This window comes from Borostomias antarcticus (genome assembly GCF_949987555.1).
Source record: "Borostomias antarcticus genome assembly, chromosome: 15".
Classification (NCBI taxonomy): Eukaryota; Metazoa; Chordata; class Actinopteri; order Stomiiformes; family Stomiidae; genus Borostomias; species Borostomias antarcticus.
In genome coordinates this window covers 15,786,428-15,806,260 of record NC_140248.1, presented here as the reverse complement: position 1 = coordinate 15,806,260, position 19,833 = coordinate 15,786,428, and the positions used below count along the sequence as shown (strand labels likewise).

Here is a 19,833-nt window from a genome sequence, read left to right as displayed (position 1 = left end):
CTGTGTAGAATAGCAATTAGACTCTTTTGGCACAAGGGCTGCACACGTGCAGTTCAGGACATCTGCTTAGTTACTGTACGATCGCTGGGGACCTACATTCCTCTTGGCTCTGAGTCTGGGATGCATGACTGTGAGCGCATTGTCTCACTCTCTTCCATCGCCAGCTCACCGCCTCCCACTGCATCTGTTCTTCTACTACACCCCTTAAAAATGCATACGAATGCATTGTATATGCAACACACTGAAATGCACTTTAGACATGTTCATGTATTTAGTTCATGTACTGCATTTATGAATAGTAGTGCAATTCTTAATAGATACACTAAATTAATGTTGTTTGTATTGTCTGTAATGATAAGAGTCGAGTAACTATCAGAAAACATACAGTATGTCTATGTACAGACACACACACACACACACGCACACACACACACACACACACACACACGCACACACACACACACACACACACACGCATGTACACGCCCACACATTTACGCACTTTCTGCTTACATTCAATCCCCTGCTGTTTCATGCTCTCTCTCTCTCTCTCTCTCTCTCTCTCTCTGTCTCTCTCTCTGTCTCTCTCTCTGTCTCTCTCTCTCTCTCTCTCTCTCTCTCTCTCTCTCACTCTCTATCTCTCTCTGCTGACATTTTTTCTCTCTTTCTCGTTCTTGTAAAATTGCTTTTTAATGGCATCTCTCATTAAAGCTGCGCACCATTTTGAAAGGGTATTGCAGCGTCTACTGACGCGGTTTCATTTAAACAACTTGGCCGCTCTTCCAGCTGCTGCTGCTCTGGGACTGCTCTAGGGCTGTTCTGGGACTGCTCTGGGACTGCTCTAGGACTGCTCTGGGACTGCTCTAGGACTGCTCTGGGACTGCTCTAGGACTGCTCTGGGACTGCTCTAGGACTGCTCTAGGGCTGCTCTGGGACTGCTCTAGGACTGCTCTAGGGCTGCTCTAGGACTGCTCTAGGACTGCTCTGGGACTGCTGCCGCTCTGGGGATGCTCTAGGGCTGCTCTAGGACTGCTCTGGCTGATATGATTCTGCTCTGGCTGATATGATTCTCACACTGGGGTCTCAGCATCACTATCACCTACCACTGACACCGACAGTGTAAACAACTGTACGCTATTCGGTTAAAAGAACTCAGCCGCCCTAAGTGGGTGTGGCTGTGAAGCTCTTCCTAAAGTTCACCAGCCAGGCGATGTGTGGACCTCAGACTGACAAGCCCCCCCTGGTGAGAAGCGTCTCTACTAACCAGCCAAGAGAGACGCTCTGATAACCCTCTCTCCACACGTCTCGATGAGCAGAGACACGAAGCGTCTGATACACCTAAGAACCGCAGCGCTCCAGCAGGACTGAGGAAGTGAGTGAGAGTGACGTGCCGGCGCTGAGGGACTCTGCGCACTCAGAGAGTCCTGCTCCGCTCGCGCTGCTCCTCGTCTTCCTCTCAACTCCACTCAGGTGCTTTGGAGTTTATTTTTGTATTCCAGGTCATGAATGCACACAATCCCTCCTCCCCTCTCTCTGTGCCTGTCTCTCTGAGCGCCTGTCAGAATCTCTCTCTCTCTCTTTCTCTCTCTCTCTCTCTCTCTCTCTCTCTCATGCATACGCACACACACGCATGCATACACACACACACACTCACTCACTCACTCACTCACTCACTCACTCACTCACTCACTCACTCACTCACTCACTCACTCACTCACAGCTATACACCACTATATACAGTACAGTAAACTGACATGCTTTTATGTCAAAGGCAGTCACACTCTCTCCCTCTACTTAATATCCACTCAGAGAGTACGATCACTCTGCTTAAACCCCACTCAGGGAATACTGTTCAGGTTTTCTGCTCTAAATCCTGCGCGATCTCACTAAACCAGATATAATCAATCAATCCTCCTCACTCTGAAACACTGTCCACGGAAAGTCCCTCCATATGTTCCCTTCTACGTCACAAACCACAGCTACATATGAACGTCAGTCAGAGTCACAGCCTTTTCAACCAGAGTTGAAAGGTCAAGCCCCGTCCCTCACCTGTGACTGGCGCCTCGATGTCCAGCATGGTTTTCTCCTGGCGCAGGATGGCGGCGCCCTCGTTGACGATGCGCTGGGCCACCGCCTCCTCCACGCGGCCCTCCTTGGTCAGGTGAGCCTTGAGCAGATCCACCCGGGGCTTCCCCTCGCAGTCGAACACCTCCTTCATGGTGAGACGGTGACTCAGAGGGAAGGGCACGGCTGGGGACGGGGAGACCAGGGAGACACAGTCAGACCGGAGGCGGGGGCAGAGACACACACACGCACACACACACGCACGCACGCACGTGCACACACACACACGCACACACACATAAGCATGCAAACAGTGTCCGAACAACCGGGCAATATTGCTGGAATCATGGCTGCTCCCTGTGACATCATCCTCATCTTCTGGGGATTGTGCAGAAACTGGACACAGGTGAACATGGCACCAGGTGAGAGCAGGAGAGCACCGTATCAAACCATAATCAAACCATAATCAAACCATAATCAAACTATAATCAAATTAAGCAATAAACCACGAGAGGCCGTGTGTTATAGTGATTTTATAACAGCTAGGGGCGATGTTAGGCACGACGCAAAGCGGAGTGTTATAAAATCACTATAACACACGGCCTCGAGTGGTTTATTGCTTTTATACAACGGTTACTACAGGTATTAGTGTAAAATAAACACACAGCAATATAAAATATTAACATTTATTCAAAACGAAGCATCATTCCCTCAATTCCGCCGAGCAAAATAGTTCCCCTGACAAAAGGGTTGCCAAGCAACAACAACAACTACAATGCATTGGATCAAATGGGAGGCGCATTAATACTGAAAATGGAATGATATGCAGGTGTGTGTTACAAAGTATTTTAACACGGCTTCCAGCCAATCAGAATCAAGAACCAGAACTAACCGTTGTATAACCATAATCAAACCATATTCAAACCATAATCAAACCATAATCAACCTATCCGTCGGCAGAGATTGACATACTGAACATCGCCTGACCGTCTGAAGGAGGGGCGGTCAGACCAGGCAGCAAAAGCACAGACAGGTCCAGCGTTTTCTACTGTTACAGTGTTCATGTACAGTAGGCTGTTCAGCTAGCGCTGTCACTGCTTCTGCTGCAAGCCAACCCACGTTTCAAAGAAACTCTTAACTGGATTTGTACGAGATTCACTGCAAAAAGATCAACTGTTTGTGTTTCGGATAGCTTTGCTGTAAGCAGCGCGGCTGAGTCTGAAACAAATCCTCCCCTGCAAAAAAAAAACATGACCTACTTTAATTATGGATGCTTCTGAGTATACTATAATTTATTCATTGTTGTAAATTGACAATGTGATGTATGGGATGAAAGTGGTGAACTGGTCTTCCCAGATAGAAAACTCAATTTTGTGAGAATCAGTCCAGTATGAAGTAAACAGACTTACAAACTTTATAGTTTGTTCAACCGACCGCGACACTTCTTTCCTTTACCACAACAATGAGCACATACAGTAATGCTTAATTGGATTCATAGTAAGCAGGCCAGTAAACTGAGCTTCAGACGCTGTTCTCACCTGACATCAATCACCTTATAACCTGATTTATCTGTGTCTGTTTGAAAGGACTCATGCATCGTCCTCTTTCTACGGTTCTTGTGTGTTTCAGATCACCAGCCCACCACCAGGGGGCGATCACTACAAGTCATTTTTACCACGGCCAAGTGCATTTTGCTTTGTTCATAAAAAAAAATATGCTCACTGTCGTAAAAGTATAATCTATTCTTCTCAGGAGCCCGATTACTTTCTAAATCCACAGAGTTCAGAGCTTGAGGTGTTTACTAGCTCTTTTGGTGCTTGTTCTAAATGTTAGAATTCTCATAGGTCAGTATTAGGGTTGGGTTAGGTGCATTGTGGGTACAATTATCATTAGTCATAGTCGTTACATTCACAACATAGATCAGATGACTTATTTAGGTATTATATTTAGGTTCAATCATGTTGGGTAGATCAGAGATAGAGAAAGTATGGCTTGGTTGTATATGTGTGGGTGTATATTGCTAACCGTGGCAAAGTTAGTCATGCCAATAGGTGGGGAGTCTGTGGGATTTGATCACAAAGCTAAAGGACCCCCCCCCCCCCCACACTCAATGTTTGGTAGATCCTAGCCGCTTGATTGATGAGAAAGCAGCCCAATGTAAATTTACAACCCAGTCAGATGACCAATGCCATTCTACTCCCACACCAATTACAATCTATATTACACTCTTCCTACAGTATAACGAGACAAAATGGAGTCCAAACTGAGACAAAATGGAATACAAACTGAGACAAAATGGAGTCCAAACTGAGACAAAATGTCTCAAACTGCTCAAAACCAGCGTAGGTAGATTCTGTAGGCCAAGATGAATACAATGATCCAACTTAATGGGAGTCAATGGGGTGGTTATTCTCAAGGCCTATAACAAGACATAATCATCTGGAAACAGCTTGTGTTTGGGCCTGCTGGATTCTATGTGCCACGACCACCCCCCCCACCCCCCACCTCGCTTGCGCAAAGTCCTTGACCGTTAGATCACCAAATAGAGAGGGGTATGATCCCAGCTGAATGGGAGTAGAGTTCCTTCTCAAAGGCTAGTATCGAGGTTAGGTGCATTGTGGGTACAATTATCATAGCTATACTCAGGGACGGACTGGGACAAAAATTCAGCCCTGGCATCTTGGCTCAGACCGGCCCACAGGACTGGACTGGGTGAATATTTCCTACCGGGAAATGTAGCCCCAGTCGGCCCACTAGCCGAGCCGACGCGTGAAATGGAACACCTCCAGTTTCGTTTTGTTAACGGGGGGGGGGGGGGTGGGGTGCTGCTGCGCGATTTATTGACGGGGGGGGGGGGGGTGGGGGGGGGGTGATGCTGCGCGATTTGTTGACGGGGGGGGGGGGGTGCTGCTGCGCGATTTGTTGACGGGGGGGGGGGGGGGTGGGTGCTGCTGCGCGATTTGTTGACGGGGGGGGGGGGGGGGGGGTGCTGCTGAGGCTCTCTAGCGGCCCACGCAAATGACAACTGAAACTAACAGAGGGAGGGGTGGGGCCTACATATGATTGGGCCAGCCCAGTGTCAGTATAGAAAATGGACCAATGGGCCGCTGTCCCTGCTCTATGGGCCGTTCGTTAGCTCGTTTTTTTAGATCGGCCCACAAGTAGGTCCGGCCCACCGGGCATTTGCCCGGTACGCCACATGGCCAGTCCGGCCCTGGCTATACTGTATTTCACAACATAGATCATATTACTGTTACTTAGGTAGTTTGATCATATGGATAGATCAGAGATAGAGTAGGGCTAGGTCATATACTGTATGTATCCATGATATGAAGTTAGCCATGCTGTTCGGTGGGGAGCTTGTGGGATTTGGTTGTAGAATACAGTTTAGGGCTCTCTCTTGTGTAATCACTGGCTGGATGTGCACTTAGTGCTTCAGACACAATGAGGATCTGTGAAAAGCACGGCCGTTCTAAAACCAGCTCTGTAGCTCCTGGATGCTCTGGTTGCTCTGGAGTTCCACGTTCATTGGCTGAGATTTTGCTTTTAACAATGCGCTCAGAAGTAACAAGCATCTCTCTGAAACAGACAGGGTGAATGAAACCCAGTGGTCAGAAGCTGCGTATCACACCACACTGAGATCTTTGATTTAGCTGCAAATGGTTGGACATCGCAGCATCAGCTTCACGCTGCCAAAAACACACACAAGCAAAAACACCCACCCACGTGGTGAAGGAGGCGGTGTAAGTTCATGAACACTCTCTACTGCCCTCTGCTGGTGTGCAACGGTATTGGCTACTCCTAGTATAAATGTCATGCTACGAACGGACACACACACGGATACACACACGGACACGCACACACGGACACACACACATACGGACACACACACGGACACACACACACACACATACGGACACACACACACACACACGGACACACACACACACACACACACACACATACGGACACACACGGACACACACACACACACACACGAACACACACACATACGGACGGACACAAGTCATGCATGCCTGTAGAAGCGGCTGCACTGGTTAAAAACTGTCTGGTTCACTTTGCATCGTTGCCGGACAATTGAGGAGAGTCCTTTGTGCCGTTTTCTGGATTTTCAGAATTGAAAGAAAGTGTTCAGGGGCCTGTTTACTTTTCACACAGAGTTTAGAGCTCTGGGAGTTAAATGCTACAGTAGGCACACAAAAGAATAACGCGTAAAACATGATATATTCACATTCCAAAAGAAAATATCAGGTTTCCCATGCATCCTGACCACTTAGTGCCTCGTGGGTGGTGGACAACATGTACATGACTGCATCTGGCTTGTTACCATTTAAAGTTTGTGATCTCTGGTTGAACTGTAAATATTTTATTTTAAAATATCTCAAATAAATGGCAACTCACTATTGCATCCCTGTAGTATAATGTGGTGAAGCCTGCTGTCATGCCCATCTGTCCACGGATGATACCATATTCTATAGCATTGCTGATTCTGCTGATCTAGCTGTAAAACATCTGCAGTTATCTTTTGATAATCTCCAAATTGCTCTCAGCGATCTCAAACTTGTTCTTAATGCTCAGAAATCAAAGTTTGTGTTGTTGTCCAGGGCTAAAGTTGAAAATCGGTCTGACTTCTGTATTTCAACTAATAGTGGATCGATCCCTTATTGAGTTTCAGTCTATAAATATCTAGGTAAATGGATTGATGAGAAACTCACTTTTAAATCCCACATACTGTAGATAAGTGTGTCAACAAACCCGGGCAAAAAAATGGTTATCTCTACAGAAATAAATCTAATTTTCCTCTGCCTTGTAGAAAACTAGTTATTGAAGCTGTTTTTTATCTCTGTGCTTGATTATGGTGATGTGATCTATAGGCAAGCCTCTGCTTCTATTCTTAAGGCCTTAGATGCTGTTTACCACTCTGCCATTAGTTTTATTACTGGACATACCTACAGCACTCTTTACCAGAGACGTGACAAGCATATGCATATTTTTTTATAATCTATAAGGCCCTTCTTGGTAAACTTCCACCTTATACCACCTCAATGCTTGTCCAGTCCTCTGGCCCACATCACCCTTGGTCCTGTGACCAGCTCCTTTTACACATCCCAAGAGTTCCAACTGAACTGGTTAAATCTGCGTTTTCGTTTTATGCTCCTGAGGCCTGGAACTCACTTCAAATTATATTTCAACTGGATTCTTTAGTTCCCCTCAGTCATTTTAAATCATTACTTCATAATCCTTTTAATTCTGTATGTACTTGTTTTATGTGAGTACCATTTTTCCTTTATTTACTGTACATATTCATTATACAGTATTACCTGTTTTAAGTGGATGATTTTTATCCTGTATTATTTATTTGGTGCATTGCATAGTTTGTCCTCTTACTGACTTGACGTCACTGTAAATTAGGCTTGTAGCTCAGTTGATCTTGGAGTTCAAATAAAGGTTTAATAAGCCGGGAAACGCTGTAACAGAATATGGGTTTGAAGGGGCACTTGAGCAGGTAGTTAGTGTAATGGCCGCTCCGCCTGCGGCCCCTCTCCATTCCACATCCTCTGACCGCGTCCAGTCCGAACCCGCGCCGTCACTCTGGGAGCAACTACACTCATTCATCTGCTCTGGTCGTGCTGATCTCCGTGTTCACTTTCTGTCGGTCCCACTGCCCTCTGAGTGAACAGTACAGTAAGAGCAGCCCGAACCCAAACAAATTTTTCAGCCTCTCTTAATCCTGAGCCTACTATATGACTGCTGGTTTGCATTCTATCTCTTTGTGAGACTGAACCATGGGAGGTATTGTAGGTTCGACAACACCACACCTGCACAACACATAGATGTTGAGGGGTTTCACCATCTAAGAGCAGCTACGGTACAAACCAGTCCTTGGATAGAGATTCATCCCACCAGCGCTTGAGCTCAAAACCATGTGATGTCTGGAAGTTACTGTACTGTAACTGTAACAGAAACAGCTGACATCCTGTTGCTGCGAGAGCAGCACTTGATCCACAGTAACCCGGATATCTCTAACTCACACACACACACGCACACACTGTCAGACACACACACACACACACACACCGAGCCGAGCCTGGCAGAAGGAAATGTGCCGAGCGTTGTTTCATGGGCAGCAGGATCACGGGAGAGAGAGGGGAGAGAGGGGAGAGGTTGATCTCAGAGCCGAGGCTCAACATCATCAACCTGCTGCTAAATAATGGATGCCTGACTAGAGGCGGATAAGAGAGAAATCTCATGTTTCTGTTGCTGGGATAACGAGCCCTGGCTGCATGGGATAACGAGCCCTGGCTGCATGGGATAACGAGCCCTGGCTGCATGGGATAACGAGCCCTGGCTGCATGGGATAAGCCATCCCGGTCAGAGCAACGTTGTGTGCGCTTGTGTTCCACCGACATTGAATGCGAGCGTGCTATTGTCTGTGCCTGCTTGTTTGTCTGCACACACACACCTTGCGCAGTGTCTGTAACTCTAAATGCACGGGCTGTGCCAAGCACCGTATGTGTGCTTATAAAAACCGTGAAAGTGAAAAAAGAGGATCTCTGTGTTTGCGTCTGTAAAGGAACAGGCTGTAAATGTTAGTGCACTCTTAAGCTCCTCACTGTTCAACCCTCAAAGCCGCAAAGAGGATTTTGTTCTGGGCTGCTGGCTGGCTGGGAGAGGACCGAGCAGATCGGTGCGTTTAGGGTGAGGAGGCAGCGTCTCTGTGGCCTGCTGGATGCCCCTGGGTACGGTTCTGACCCACACACGGGACTGGTCTCTGGGCCTGGGTACGGTTCTGACCCACACACAGGACTGGTCTCTGGGCCTGGGTACGGTTCTGACCCACAAACGGACCAGTCTCTGTGGCCTGCTGGAGGCCCCTGGTCCTGGTTCTGACCCACACACGGACCAGTCTCTGTGGCCTGCTGGAGGCCCCTGGGTACGGTTCTGACCCACACACGGAACTGTGGTGCCACTCTAGTGGACCTACAGTACACGGCTGAAGACCAGTCGAAGAACTCTGATGATGTCTGTACCTAATCAAGGTTCTACACACAGGATGTGCTGTGTGGGTCTCTAACGTGTGTGTGTGTGTGTGTCCTGTATTGATGTGCGCTGCCTCATACTGGCAGACCTCTAGGGAATGGTCCAGGTGGACACATCAAGCTCCCAGGGATCTGATTGGCAGTCGCTGACGGATAGAGAGAGATGAAAGATAGAAACAGAAGAAGAGATAAAGAGATTTCAGAGATAAAAGAAGTGAGATATGATGATAAACACGAGGAAGTGGAGAGAACAAGGATGGATGGGAAGAGAGAGAGCAATAGAAGGCAGTAATGAGAGAGAGATAGAGGGAGAGATAGAGAGGAATAGATAGAGAGAGAGAGGGAGAGAGAGGGAGAAAGAGAGATAGTGAGAAAAAGAGAGAGAGGGAGGGAGAGAGAGAGGGAGAAAGAGTGAAAAAGAGAGAGGGAGAGCGAGAGAGAGAGTGAGAAAGAGAGAGAGGGAGAGGGAGAGAGAGGGAGACAGATGGAGAGAGAGAGGGGGAGAGAGAGAGAGAGAGAGAGAGAGAGGGGGGGGGAGAGGGAGAGAGAGAGAGAGAGAGGGGAGAGAGAGAGAGGGAGAGAGAGAGAGAGAGAGGGAGAGAGAGAGGGGAAGAGAGAGAGAGGGAGAGTGAGAGGGAGAGAGAGATAGAGAGAGAGAGAGGGTGACAGCTCACTTCGACTGGGCGCTCAGGCAGAGTTGAACTGTGGTGCATGTTGCTGGGCAACAGCAGCTGACTGTTGGAGCACAGCCAGAGTCAGCGCCAAATAGTGCGATTAGCATGGAGGCTCAGAGAGGGAGACCCAGTCCTGTCTCCATCCCCCGGTCTGAGCAACTCATATTCCCCACAACACTGTCCGGGGAAGAAGGAAGATGAACTGAACAAACGACAGAACGAGGAAATGAATGTAAACGCCACCTCACATAGAATCCCAGAGAAGCTAGATATTCTCCTCCCTACAGCATCACTCTCCCTCCCTGGATGTCTGGACAGAGATGAGGATGTCTGGACAGAGATGAGGATGTCTGGACAGAGATGATTCAGAGCACGTCTATCCCATCTGTCTAAATAATAATACTGTTGGAGCCATATTCCATATATGGGTTTGTGGGTGTGGCTTGCTAAGTGCTATGTGTAGAGCGCCAATGACAAACGGAGCGGTGGGAAAATACAGGTGAGCACTTTGCATTTGAGTTATGGAGTTAATAAACGGATCATATATAACGGTTTGGAAAATGGATTTCTTTTGCATTTGACGCTCAGAACAGGCATCTAAACTAGTCCCATTCGCCACCATCGGCTTCTTATTGGTCAAAGGCCCTACAAATACTGTACAGTACATAGCAGTTGATCATTAGTGTCAACAGTGTGCTGCACCATCCTGTATTACATCTAGAACGTTCTACGCCAGCGTACAGAACTGCTCTCATTGTCTGGCCAGCTGGCAGTCAGATGGGTATCCAGATTGGATGTTGCAGAGTGACAGAGGGGGGTAGTGGAGCTAGTGGATATCTGGGTGGTTGAATCTAGTCCAGGTTTCCATCGAGCTAATAAAACCATACAGCAGTGCAGTGATAAACATGGCTGATCCGGTCTGTCAGTCTGTCCCTCGGTCTGCTGCAGGTATATACCGGCAACCCCCCCCCCCCGGCCTGCTCACGGTGGTACGGTCTCAAGCCTGCCTCCAGGCCAGCCTGGCGCACTCCTCCCAGGGCAGGGGGGTGGTGGCGGGGTGAGACAGGACATCCTCCTGCTTCTGGGACCACTTCCTACTTATTACATGGGAAACTAACAGTAACCACCCATTTAGAGCCCATGTGCACCAGTAGCTAGTTGTTTTTTACTTACTGTCAAGGACCACTTGGGAGCATTTGGTGCTATGACATCTTTTACTCCAGGGCCCTGAAGCTGCTCCTTTGAGAGTCACTCCTCTGAGAGAGTAACACTAGTAAAAACATAGTTAACAGTTTCTCATACGTACAAACTACAAGCTGCCAACCGATCTATCTAAAGATGATGTTATAATGCTGGCTGTGTACGCACACACATTTATCTAACGCTTTGGTTTTTAATGGCCTCACTCAGGTAGCAGCTAAATATACTGTAGTACAGTAGCAAGACAAAGTGAGACATCCTCTTCAGATCTGCTTCACAACCTATAGGATGCTGTACAGTATGTGAAAATGTGATGGTGCAGTTCTTGAGTCATACAGTATAATGTTTTGGTAGCGCATGCAACCCCAGCTGTAGGTGGTATAAGCTTTTCTTGTGCCCCAAAAAAGACTCCAGGGGGAGGCAGAATTTATAAATAACTAGAAAAAAACAATGTTGCATGGCACAGATATTTTTACTTTGATTACTATATATCAACTGTGCAATGTGTGTGTGTGTGTGCACAGCTCACACTCTCACACGTACAGTAATAGCATCTGATGTTGGGGTTTGTGCAGTCGCTGCTGTAGTCACATGTGTTGGTCAGGTCTTCACAGACCAGGCCCACGTTGACCCTCTGCGGCTCACGTGCACAGCCCCGAACGTGCACGACCCTAAAGTGTGTGCATCCTGCTCTCACAGAGCCTGGCCGTATGGCAGCTTGCGGCCCTGGGATACCAGCCCATGCATGAAAAGCCAATATGCTAAAGATTGAGCATCGGCAGTGCCAAGGAGGAGGTGGAGCCATGTTAACTGGTAGGTGAACAGAACGACGACAGGAAGTGCAGCAGTGGGTTCCAGCCACCATGACCCAAAACTAGGCCTGCCCCCGACTAAAGATTTTCCTGCTCGACTAGAAGTCCTCATTTCAAGCGACTAGTCGTTCCTTTATTATTATTATCAAGATTATTATTATTATACATTGATTTGCCAAGCCGAAGTTAGGCTATAGCCTACTTATGTGTTTCAGATGGTAAGTCATGTTTGAGGTTGTTGAGTGATAGCTAAATGTTTGTTTGCAGAGCTTGCACAACCCTTTTTTGGGGTCGTTTTGTAGGCTACATGCTCAAAATGATCCCACACTGGATTTCCTGCCTGATTTTGTTTGCATTGCAAGTATAGGCTATGGGATTTTGAGTGGATTGTGCAATAAACCTATGCTAACGGATTCTGACTGGTGATTGAGGGGTTCGTTATAGACGGATTTTGAAGGTTTTTTGGGGAACGGATTGCGCAACTCATCCCAAGCAGATTCCGAGGTTTTTTTTCTTTCTGCGACTAAGCGACTAATGAAAACTTGTTCGACTAGGACTCTTCTCGTCGACTAACGTTAAGTGGACTATTGCGGGGCAGCCCTACCCAAAACCACAACAAAAACTCAGCCTGAGCTCGGGTGGCGCTCAGTCAGAATAGTGCGAGCGGTGTTCAGGACTGAAGAGCATTCATACGCTTTAAAGCCTCCGACTGTGTCTGGACCAGCACAATGGCTCCACTGCTAGTATGAGGTTGTAGACTAGTAGGCTAGCTGCTAGTATGAGGTTGTTGGATAGTAGGCTAGCTGCTAGTATGAGGTTGTAGGATAGTAGGCTAGCTGCTAGTATGAGGTTGTAGGATAGTAGGCTAGCTGCTAGTATGAGGTTGTAGGATAGTAGGCTAGCTGCTAGTATGAGGTTGTAGGATAGTAGGCTAGCTGCTAGTATGAGGTTGTAGACTAGTAGGCTAGCTGCTAGTATGAGGTTGTAGGATAGTAGGCTAGCTGCTAGTATGAAGTTGTAGGCTTAAGAGTTCTCTGTGTTTTGACCCCCAATTAAACGTCTGACCGCTGGAAACCGTGTCTGGCTGCTGGTCATAGCAGCTCTACTTCCCTGACACCCATAAGCCCCTGTGTGTGTGTGTGTATTGGAAGGGGGGGGGGCAGGTGTAAGGAGGGTGGTGTAAGGGCTCAGGCTACCCAACTGTGTACTGTACGAGCGGTCGTGTGTGTGTGTACTGTACGAGCGGTCGTGTGTGTGTGCAATGTGCAAGTGTGTTCTCATGCGTGTCCGGTGATTTCTCTCCCTCTATCCCTCTCTCTCTCCTCCCCCTCTCCTCCCCCTCTCCCTCCGTCTCTTCCGCTTTATTCTCTCCTCTCTGTCCCCGTCACTAATCCCCCTCTCTCACCATCTTCATCTTCACTGCTCCTCTTCCTCCACTCAGCTCCTCTCCATTCTCCTCCTTCATCTATTCCTCCGACTCCATGTATTCCTCTATTCTTCCTCTGTGCTCTCCATGTCTTTCCTCTTTTCCTCTGTCTCCCTCCCTCTCTCTCTCTTCTCCTCCCCCCTCACATCAGCAGACCTCAGGGAAGGTTCATTATGTAAGAGGCCTGTGCTGTAAAACCCTGCTGCAAACCAATGCTTCAATAATTCACCCACACTGCTAAATAGAGGCTGTGAGTTCATACTGTATCACTGTATCATGCATGCAGATAACCGGTGCCCAGCCCAACGCAACCCAGCCCAGACCAGTCCAGTCCAGTCCAGTCCAGTCCAGTCCAGTCCAGTCCAGACCAGACCAGCCTAGCCCAATGCAACCCAGCCCAGTCCAGTCTAGTCTAGTCCAGTCCAGTCCAGTCCAGTCCAGTCCAGTCCAGACCAGACCAGACCAGACCAGTCCAAACCAGCCCAACGCAGCCCAGCCCAGCCCAGCCCAGCCCAGCCCAGTCCAGTCCAGTCCAGTCCAGTCCAGTCCAGTCCAGTCCAACCCAGTCCAGACCAGCCCAGCCCAGCCCAGCCCAGCTCAGCTCAGCTCAGTCCAGACCAGTCCAGTCCAGTCCAGTCCAGTCCAGTCCAACCCAGTCCAGCCCAGCCCAGCCCAGCCCAGCCCAGCCCAGCCCAGCTCAGCTCAGCTCAGCTCAGCTCAGCTCAGCTCAGCTCAGCTCAGCTCAGTCCAGTCCAGTCCAGTCCAGCCCAGTCCAGTCCACCCCCTCTATCTTCCAGAGGGTGATCACACCACCAGGATCCCCAAGCGCATGACCACGCTCCGGTCTCTCTGGGGCTGGGATCCACTCTGTCTAGCCAATGAGCCTCTATGTGACATATTGATATTATTCTCAAATACACACACACACACACACATACACACACGTGTGTGATCAACACTGAGGCAGAGACACTCAACATAAATTATCCTTAATATGTCTACAGTACATGTACTCTAACACACGACCATGCAAATAAACAAACAGGACTCATAATTAACATATGTTCACAGGAAAACATAAACACAGCCTGGCGCATATTCATGCATAGCAACCTGGATTCAGCCCAACACAAACACACAGAAACCAAACAAGTAAACAGAACAAGTATTTTATTCTATTTATAATTTATTGTTAGCATTCTTATTTAGTTGTGATAGTTTTCTAATTCTGCGCTATTACTCTTCAAGGCAGCTTATCTGACCCAAACACTGACAGATACATTTCCCAAAACTGAACAAAAACACATTGTCAACATGAAACACCTGAATGTTGGTGTAAAATACTGGTGTGCCATCCAGGGAATTATCCCCATGTAACTGGAGCTCTCCATGTCAACCCCGAAGCCCGGGGGACAGCTGTCTGTGACAGACGCTGGCCAGTACAGAAAGGGAGGAATGTAGAAAAAAATGCATAGGGGATGGGCAATTCCTCCAAAGGAAATCAATATATATGAAGCCTTCAAATGTTTGGCTGCTCTGAAACACATACTGTAAAGCATTCTGGGAGGAGGTCCTTGAGTGTGCCGATTGATTGCCTAAGCGCCAGCAGTGGCGTTTATCGATTGGTCAGCTTTTTACAGAATTGTCTCTTCTTTGCCCTGAAAATAAGGCAGGCATCGCCAGGGTCCCCCCTCCCAAACAAAAGGCCTTCGATCCGCAGTATTCACAGCAGGTCACCCGAGCTCCACCAGAACTAACACAAATAACGTCCTAGAATCACACTTAGGAAAGTAGGACGCTCAAAAACCAGCCTGTTCTAGTTCCCCAGAGGTCCAGACAGGAAGGGACAGGCCAAGTGTCCGCCTCGGCCTCCTGCAGGTGCAGTACCAGTGCCCTGAACCAAACACTCGTCCATCTCGTCTGGATTACAATACATTATACAATCTTATTGTCCATCCAGGATAGTATTCTATTTGAGCCTATTTGATTGTATTGTGTTGAAGTGCGAGCTGCGGTTTGGTCCAAAGGTGCCCTCTCCTGATACACTACTGTGTGTGTAGATAGAGATCTCTCCTCATAACAATACTACCTCCAACCGTTAGTAGCACAGGCTGCTCCAAACCAGACAGCAATGGGATGAAGAAGGTTTTAACTGATAAGGTTAAATCAATTCAATAAATACTTGCACACCTGACAATGGCTATCCTGTCATCTTGAGACAGTTGAACATGAACATGCAGACAAACGGTTACAAATTCCAACTCTTATACCTTAAAGAAAGAACAAGTGGACAACGTTGGTGACTATACACAAAACTGATATGACCTTACAACAGGAAAACAAAGAAGTTAGATTCAGATGAATCTTTTTAGGGGCCTAGTAATGCTACGACTCAGTATTGTGTTAAATTGAATCTGACACTGCAATTTCCGCTCCTAATGACTTTGCTATGGAGTTACTTACTGATCAATCAATCAATCAAAGCTTTATTTGTATAGCACATTTCATACACCGAGGCAACACAATGCGCTTTACAGAGAACAAGGGAGGTGGGCATACGACCCACCCCTACATATTCCAGAGGGAAGAAAAAAAACAGTATCACCCAGGGGCCAGAAAAGTGAGCTGTAAACATTCTTCCCTGACCCCTCTCAACGAGACGATCGATACTGATGCATCTTTGTAGACAATACAATTGGTAAATTAAACTTAGAGTAGGCGGGTTCCAAACACATTTCATTCCATCTTCTCAGCAGGGAATGTTTGGTAGCTGAGCTGAGCACTGAGGGGCAGTTTCCTCTGGTCAGGAGGAAGCACTTCTCTGCCAACACTTGTGTGCCATGCTGCATGTTGGCATGGTCTCACTCCACCAGGAACGAGCGCATCAACTAAGGCAAGGCAAGTTTATTTGTAAAGCACATTTCAGCAACAAGGCAATTCAAAGTGCTTTAGAGACATTAAAAGCATCAAGACAAAGTGCAACCCATAAAATGTCAAATAAAACGAAATGCAAAAAAGGACATTTAAAACAAAATGGAGGAAAAATAAAACACATGAATAAAAGTGCAGTGTATGAATGAATAATTATTTGATTAACTAACTAAAACAGTAGCCTACATTTACAATGTTGCACCTCTTAAACCACAATGAAAATAATGTTTGAAAATGCCAGTACAGCTTTCATCATCAGGCCCATATGAACTATAGTGAAAAATTATTCTCAACGTTCCCAGATGAACAGGGAATAGTCATCCCTCAGGTCCTCCATAAGGATGAGCAGGGAATAGTCATCCCTCAGAGCCTCCATAAGGATGAACAGGGAATAGTCATCCCTCAGAGCCTCCATAAGGATGAATAGGGAATAGTCATCCCTCAGGGCCTTCATAAGGATGAACAGGGAATAGTCATCCCTCATAAGGCAGGCCTGTAGCCCTGATACTAGACATGGCACAGGGGAACTCACCTGACTTCTCATCTCTTGTACTCAACAACACACACTGGTACTACTCCCCCCCCCCCCCCCCCCCCTCTCACAGGATGCGTCTCCTCCCTGTGTTTTCCTCCCCACATGGAGGCCCTGGGTGTTCTGTACATTATTACTCAGTTTCTTTATTCATGCATCCGTAAACCAACTTCAATGCCAGAATGTCACTCCCCTTGGTCTCAGAAGGTTATGGCCCACTGTAGCTTTCACATTTTTATGATATAATGTGAACAGTAGGCTAATCTACAGGTATCTGAGGGGTTCTTATCGGCTAAATAAAACCTTGGTATGTTTGCCCCCCCAAAAAAACATTATAGGCCTTAATCGTGGATTACTCCTTTCTCACAAAGGCAGCAGCATGAAGGCAGTTCTGAAATAGCCTAGTTGAGTTGTATCTCTACGCACAGGCTTGAGGCTAGAGGAGACATTTCCCAACCCACTGTGGACTCGCGCGCACCAACGAACCCCGGTTTTAAAATCACGCACAAGCGCCGAGGTCAATATTATGATCATTATCCTACCGCAGTACAAATCGTAAATAATGTGCTTCCACAGCAATGCACTCACTTGAAGTGACAGGTCCGAGAAACCGCTTTACGCGCCCCTAAAGGCCGAGCTGAGAGGTGGCAGAAGGACCCACCAATTCCTCCAGGCATAGGCTGTATGACAACGAATTCAACATGTGATTACGGCAAAGAGAATGATTTAGTTCTAAAGCTCTATCAGTAGGCAGGCCTAATAATTTACTGATGGATATAATTGCGCATGAATTCCCGCCACTTCCCTATAGGCTAGTAGTGGAAGCTATGAAAATAATAATATTGTGAATATTAGGTTAGACTTAATAGCGTATTATGGTCGCCTAATAGCATTTTCTACACACATGTAAAAGAATACATGGGATTAGTGTACATGCGTCATCGATTAGTCAATAAAACGCAACGATTAGGAATGTGTCCTGATTCCAATGTTCACAATTTCAAATTGAAACTGCTAACGGCTATAAGCCAGGCTCGTCCAATACAGGCCTACTCATCATCACTGAAAATCGACACATAAAATGCCAACGTAGATCGCTCCCCCTCCCCCCAATGTTAAGATACACGTATTCACCAGGCGCCCTCTTTCTCAGTGCCAGCGAAATCCTGCTGCATCACTGCCTCAACCGCAAAGACCTCCACGGTAACTCCTCATCCACCGTCTCCTTCCCTGACTACCCACTCAATCAAATCTAAATTCAATCAAATCGATCAAAACGTGACGGAGAGAAAAACACACAAATAGCCTGATTAGGAATAGAATCCATCCAATTCAAAACCAAGACGACTGAATATCACACAAGCTCTCAATGTTTATCAACATCACGGCTCCAGAGCAGAACATACATTATTTATATAGGCCTAATTTAATAACTGACTATAGGACGGAATAGAACCCAGCCCATAGGCCTGTTCACAGTCGCTACAGAATGGAGATCATTTGATGCGAATGTATAGCATTCAAATAATAAAAAGAACGAAAACAATCACTCACATTTTACTACCCGGTCGGTGACGCTTAAGACCATGTCAGCGTTAGACATCTTCATGGGCAGTTGCTGTTTCGAGGCAAACGCGTTTTTATCCCTCCTCGCAGAAGTGACTGTTTATTCTCGACGTGTTTTCGCGGTTGCGAGATGCGGTTGGTGCAGTGGCATCACTTGGATGCGTCCCTCAGTGTATCACTGCCTGTGCCGTGATACCCAGTTAGGGTGGATGCTGCTGATGCTGCTGCTGTGCTGTGCTAAGCTGTCGTGTGGGGGAGGATGGAGAGAACGAGTTGGGAGGGGGAAGCGGAGAGAGACAGAGAGAGAGAGAGACAGAGAGACAGAGAGAGAGAGAGAGAGTCAGGAGATCCTCTGCGTGCTGCACCACCCCGACATGGCGATGAAGGGAACTCCCACGCAAATGTTTCGCGGGGCTGCCTGGTGCTGCCATCAGGTGGAGGCAGAGCCGGGGTTTCCCAATAGCACGCGCGCGCCATGTTTTGGAATTCTGCACTTGTCCATGATGGGATGGGACGTTTTGCCTCAACAGTTTGTGCTAGTGACGCATAGGCTTGGAAGCATTCATTGGCTCGAGCAATATCAACCAAACAACGACATTACATTTATACAACCTATATAGAAACCTATCTACAAACCTTTTAGAGGTTTGTAGATAGGTTAGACGTTCAATTATGAATCATTATAAAGACCAATAGCATGAAATCTATTGATTGTGTAGGCTGTTTTTCTCCCACTGTAAACTCAAGGATCAATGAAGATATGGCAAATATGAATTAATAATTGATAACTGATCTGTAGTTGTGGTCAAATGATTCATCCTCTTCATGCACAGCGGCCCACTGAGTGGGCTGGAACTCTGCCTATGGACATGGCTGATCCCATCTGTTACAATAGCGGCGTGTCGGACCTTTGTTTCAGGTTACATTTGAGGTTCATAACAACAACAACAACAAAAACAACAACAACAATAATAATAATAACGCATTAATAATAGACGATAATAATAATAATAATCATCATCATCATCATGATAGAACCGAATAGTAGGCTATTTAATAAGGATAATAACAAGAATTAACAATACTGATGGTAATCAGCATAATAATAGCAATGATAGGCTACACGCTTCATGTGTAGGCGTAGGCTACTGTAGTATGGGTGCTGCCAGTAACCCAAAAGGCACTATATCTCTCCAAACAGCGGAGCGATGGCCGCCTGCAGGTTGGGGAGATGAGTGATAGCCATCTCAGGCTGCTGATTAGTTGAAGGCCTGTTTGGACATTTGTTTACCTAGCTCTGCTTTATCTAGCCGGGGCTCGGTTAGAATAAACTAATTTAGCTTGTAGCTAATAGGCTCTCGGGCCTATTACAGATAGCTACTCGCTTGTCTCATTCTCCTCCAGCAGGATGATCCTGCGTTCCTCTCAAATCATCTCCCTGTTTCATAAAGAGTGAACCTCACCATGCCTTACGTGGATTTAAAAGCATATATGATGTGAGCGGACTGCTAGTTTCCACCAAAAATCTGTTCTTCTGAATGTACAGTATAGGCTTTCAGTGGACAAA

The 19,833-nt window shown here is 47.0% G+C and overlaps 1 protein-coding gene across 1 annotated transcript in view; it reads right to left on the bottom strand.

Moving 5' to 3' along the window:
* The window catches only part of LOC311318571 (protein phosphatase 3 catalytic subunit alpha-like), a gene marked incomplete at both ends in the record, with an annotated part of 39,099 nt that extends 20,790 nt beyond the window's left edge, over positions 1–18,309 (bottom strand). The window contains 2 exons of the mRNA XM_084449932.1: positions 2,050–2,250; positions 18,255–18,309. Coding sequence (XP_084306058.1) covers positions 2,050–2,250; positions 18,255–18,309 — 256 coding nt within the window. The remainder of the gene's footprint in view (positions 1–2,049; positions 2,251–18,254) is intronic.
* Between the last annotated feature and the right edge of the window lie 1,524 nt (positions 18,310–19,833).